Source organism: Pantherophis guttatus, chromosome 1 (assembly GCF_059756535.1).
Source record: "Pantherophis guttatus breed Tessera chromosome 1, ASM5975653v1, whole genome shotgun sequence".
NCBI classification, from domain to species: domain Eukaryota; kingdom Metazoa; phylum Chordata; class Lepidosauria; order Squamata; family Colubridae; genus Pantherophis; species Pantherophis guttatus.
This window is the reverse complement of record NC_142063.1, coordinates 281224132-281229330: the sequence shown is the minus strand read 5'-3', so window position 1 is coordinate 281229330 and position 5199 is coordinate 281224132. Positions and strand designations below refer to the sequence as shown.

Sequence of the window (5199 nt, the reverse complement as noted above, 5' to 3'; positions counted from 1 at the left end):
TTTCAGCAGAAAGTCCATAAAGGGATTCCAGTCACTAAGAACAATTTGTATTTTCTCTTATCAAACAAGTCATTTTTCCCACCTCTTCAAATTCTGTCCTCTTTGCCAACTATACCTCCATTGAGGGTTTTTCAAAGTATTTTCATCTTTCTGCATTTAATAATCTTTACTCTCGACTTCCAACTTCTCTGAGAACCATTCTGCTCCACAGAGAGATCGCCATGCAGGACATTAGGAATAAAGCCAAAGGCATGTGCAAATTAAAGCATGTGCCCTCTTAAACAGCAATTTTCTTTTTCCTGTAATATTTTTAATTTTGAGTCTTAATTAAATTTGGTAGTCTTAGTAAAGACCAGTAAAAATTATCTATAATATATCATGTGGGTATTCATAATATCACTAAAAACCAATTTATTCAACAATGGCTACAACTCTATATGCTAAGCTTACTTGAAAGCCTTGTTAAATATATTGGACGGTAATTCTGAGTAAAATTGGTTAGGATTCCACTGCTCAGTTTTCCCTGCCAAGGCTCTAGTTATTTTGAATATAGGATTGGTCTTCACAAATCTAGATCATTTTTCCTTTTAATTTAGGCAACTGCATACATACACAGTTTGTGTATGAGCGGATCAATCTGTTCCATAGGCAACATGAATCTGATAAACTTTTAATACAGCAGAAGACAGTAAATTGTCTCGTAATTTAATACTGCCAGAAGTTTCATTTTATTCCTAGCATTAATTTGTTTTAAAAAAGGAAGAAAAAAAACTCTGAGTTCTCGTTATAGTGGTAGCAACGGTGATGAGGTGTCTATATTTTCATTTTACCCCTATGAAAAGTATAGTGAAACTTAACCATGAGGTGGACTGTTCTGATCCAAATAGGACTTCACATGTCAGAAGCAATCTTTTATATTCACATTCGTAAATAAATGGGTAATCTAGCCTGCTAGAAGGAGTTGGGTAAACAATTCCTGGAATACTGATTTCCTTTATTTTAAATAGTAGAATCTCCCAGATTTAGAAAAAAGAGAGAAAGAGATCAGGGTAAGGAATCTTTTTCTTAACCCTAACCCTTTTGCTGCCACGAAAATATTCATATTTTTTTTCTAAGGACTATGGATTGAAGCCTTGGTGTGTGCCGATTTTATGCTTCTAAACATAGGTAGAACCCTATCAAATGAGATCAAAGCTCTACCGTGTCTAGCCTGCTATTTCTCCTACTGCCCAATTGGAGGTATCAAGTAAGCCTACAAGCAGGATACCAAGGCAAAAACACTATTGTACTGTGGCAATTTATATATACTACATAACCTACATTGTTGACCAAGTACTTTTTATTCTTTTATTCTAAGTACTTGACTTTTAATTCATTTGTAATTAACCTTTTTTGTACATATTTTATTCTATTTATGCACATAGCACATATGAAGATGCATAAAATGAAGTGTTTTCTAACACTTTCTATCAGTCAGATGGTCTTTAACCTTAATAAAAACAATGTAGAAAAGAAAGAATCCCAAAGCAAATTAATTGACTTGGAGATAACAATGAAACAAATTAAAACAAGAGGTTTGTGATTTAACTAGATAACTCTATCAACTTTCATTCTCTATTTTACTTTTCACAATGCCCTTTTGAATAGCTTTTGTATTCTGACTCAGCTGGATAAATAACATTAACCAATTTATCATTTCTGTTGTATGGGTAAGCAAAGATCAGCACACAGATAGGGGACTGGTAGCACAGAATCAGTCATTTTAATTCTAATGCAAATAGTTTTAGCCTTTCTATGGAAAGGTTATGAATGCTTGCAGTTTTCAGTATTTTTATCTGGTTAGACAAAATCTAGAATTATAAAAATTCCTTTGAGCAACAACTTTACAAGGTTTTTCCTCCTTTTCTTTCCTTTTCAGCAAAATTGTTGTGTTATTGGGACCATCCCTAATTGAGAACAAATTAGGTATCTGTAGAGTTGGGGAAAAACATTAGGAGATGATAATACTTGTAAGCCTACAAAGGTTTCTGAACTGGCAAAACAGATTTACCACTTAAGTTTTTGTGCTCATAAACATGAGTGGAGTCACAAGTTATCTCAACTTGAACTTGAGGAAATACTTTGACTACCTGACCCTCCCAAGGCCCTTCCAATCCAACTCTGATGACTCTATGATTGTAATGCTCGGAAAAGTTAGTACAGTGATGGCGAAACTTTTCAGCACTGAGTGCACAAACCGGAACACCTATGCATGCCCACATGCCGGAAACTCAAAGACCAGCTGATCTTCGGGTTTTTGGCATGCGCATCGGCCAGCTGGTCATGGGTGCCGGAGCACTGGAAACCTGAAGACCAGCTGGCCGGCGCGCACATGCCTGTTTCTTGGCTGGTTTTGGCCGTTTTTTGTGACTGTTTTTCAGCCGTTTTTCAGACCAAAAATGGCCCAGAAAATGGTCTGAAAAATGGCCTGTTTTTTGGGCCATTTTCAGGCTGTTTTCTGTTGCTCTGGCACACACGAAGACCACCTGGCTGGTGCACATGTGCACGCCGGAAACCAGAAGAGCAGTTGGTGATGGCGCGTGTCCCCACAGAGAGGGCTCTGCGTGCCATCTCTGGCAATCGTGCCATAGGTTCACATCACGGAGTTAGTATATTCAGTTAAATCGTAACAAAATAGGAGTGTTGACTGAGTACGCATAACAATGTATTTATTTCCAAAGGAGAACATATTACAAAATCATGTGATACCCTATTTTCTTAGTGCCAACTGAAATCTTATCATGTTGTATTTTTGTTTTATCATTTTTGTTTTTACTAAGAGCTGGGAAACCTCTATTACATCATACATCTGTGGGATTAATCCAGAAGTTTTAACTTCTTCTTTTTTTTTCCTTTGAGTGGTCTTACTCTGCTCTTGAACAACAAAAGACAGTTAACATTTATTTATATGCTGTATCAGATAAGAAATATCTCTACAAACACAAGTTACGTAGAAACAGCAAGTCAGAAATAGAATAAAACACCAAGTGAAAATAACAGGCTGTAAATACATTTCAAAAAATGTGATTTGATTTTTTTGTCTTTTTCTTTTTGTCGACTAGCACCATCTGTACAAGAAGTATGAACATAAATGTTTGGATAATAAAGATTTGCAAGGCACTTCAGACAGTTTCCCCATGTATTTTTACTATACTGGGGCTCTCAGCAACTCCCTTACACCTGCTTCTTCCTCCCTCTTCAGTTATTGATGGGCTGGGGGCTGGGGGTAAATCACTTCTGCAGAGGTTTCTATGTACAAACATGTCCTCAAGATTTCTCAAAGTGCTCTTTCAGGCTTGAAGAATCCACATCCTTAATTTCAGCGTCTTTGCTTTCCAACATATATTTAGCATCATTAAAAAAAATCGCATCTTCTCTCACATAGTCAAAACATGGCACCAACCTTCATCCTCATTCTGGGTCTTTGGGATATAAATTCAAAAAGAAGGAAAGGGGTGTCTGGCAGTAGTCCAAAAGATTCTTGAGGTTAATTCTTCATCGACGTCTGGAAGAGATGTCAAAGCAGGTGATCATCATGAGGTGGGCCTTGCAATAATTGACACGATTCTCTAACCGCTCAGTCACACATTCAAGAGCCTCCAAGTACTCCAGGGAATCCAAGTCAAAAACATGTTCCAGATCAACTGTAAGAAAGGAAATAAAAACTGGTGGAGAAACAAAACTAACCCAATGACTGTCAGAGAGGAAAATGCAAGCTCTATCTTGCAATTTGAATGTTTTATATTCATATATGGATCTGCATCATTTAACATTGAATGAATGTACTCAACATTCATGAGTACAAGAATCTATTCAGTGCTACTATTAAAAAGGTATACAAAAAATACCAAAATTCATGTTACTATTTGCATAAGGCAACTTTGCAAGCCATTGAATTATCCACTTGTATTTCTAATTTTCTCTGGCTGGGTTGTAAACAGCTCTGCCTAGTAAAATAAAATCATTCCATTTAAAAAAAACAAAAAATTATGGCCTTTTTAGGTTGTTTACTTAGAATGAGGTTTCATGCATTAGCATTCCTATCACCAGATGTTTTCAGTCACTCATCTCTAACCTGGTTTCCTCTAGATGGCACTTGAAATTGAATACATGTGGAAGAAAACAGGCTGAAGAAGGCTATCAAAACCGTTATCCTCAGTTTGTGGGGTAGAAAAGTTGTGGAAGATTAAAAAATAGAAAGTAACATTTGTAGCCAAAGGCAAAATGTGTATAAGATTCAAAGAAGCAATACATTCAAAACAATAGTTATTATATTCATGTTTTATATTGATCTGTATTGTATTTATATATTAAGTCTGTAGACTACAGTTTACCTAGAAGCATAAGGCAGCAGACACAGCACTGCTTTCTATTGTTCACAAAATAGCTAGATTGCTCATTGTTCATGAATGATTATTAAACAAGAGTGAAGAAATTAAATGAGGTACCACAAAGTTTAGTTCTGAGGTCCCTACTTGTCAACAATTGTATTAATGGATGAAGAGGCAAATGGAAAGCTATCTAATTTGTGGATGACATAAAATTAGATCGATTTGCTAATAATCTTAAAAGACAGAAATAAAATTAAAAATGATCTTGGCTCAGGGTAATCAAATGTAATTTAATAGAGCCAAATGCAAAGTTCTTCATTTAGGAAACAAAAGATCAACCAGACTAGAAACCAGAACACTGTGTGAGATTTATTTTTTTTGGCATGAAAGATGGCTTGGTCATTTTAGGCCGGTCACTCTTTCTCAGCCTCACAGGATTGTTAGTGTGGAGAAAATAGAGGAGGAAGTATTAGGTATGCTCGCTGTCTTGGGTTACTCATAAAATAATAATACAGGTGGGATAAAATTAAATATATTAAAAATAAGTAAGTGCTGGTTGGATGACTGCAGACAGTCACTCAGAGCTGGGCTACTACTGATTCGCACCGGTTCTCCCGAACGAGATGTTAATTTTCTGAGCAGTTCGGAGAACCGGTTGTTAGAAGAAATTTTTTCCCACTTTACAGAGCTAATCCTGCAAGGGAGGCAGGAAGGAAACATTCTGGTATGCCTGTATTTCTAGTCTAATCCTTATCTTAAATGCTCTGCTGCTTTAAGTGTTTTCAGAAACTGCCTCTGGGTTAAGCTTGTTACATTGTAAGCCTTACAC

At 36.2% G+C, this 5199-nt stretch overlaps 1 protein-coding gene across 2 annotated transcripts in view; it reads right to left on the bottom strand.

Moving 5' to 3' along the window:
• Positions 1-2691: 2691 nt before the first annotated feature.
• KIF26B (kinesin family member 26B) overlaps positions 2692-5199 on the bottom strand; it is a 307349-nt gene continuing 304841 nt past the window's right edge. For both annotated transcript variants that reach the window (XM_034428212.3, XM_034428213.3), the window contains exon 15: positions 2692-3683. In XM_034428212.3, coding sequence (XP_034284103.2) covers positions 3535-3683 — 149 coding nt within the window. In that variant the 3' untranslated portion in view covers positions 2692-3534. The remainder of the gene's footprint in view (positions 3684-5199) is intronic.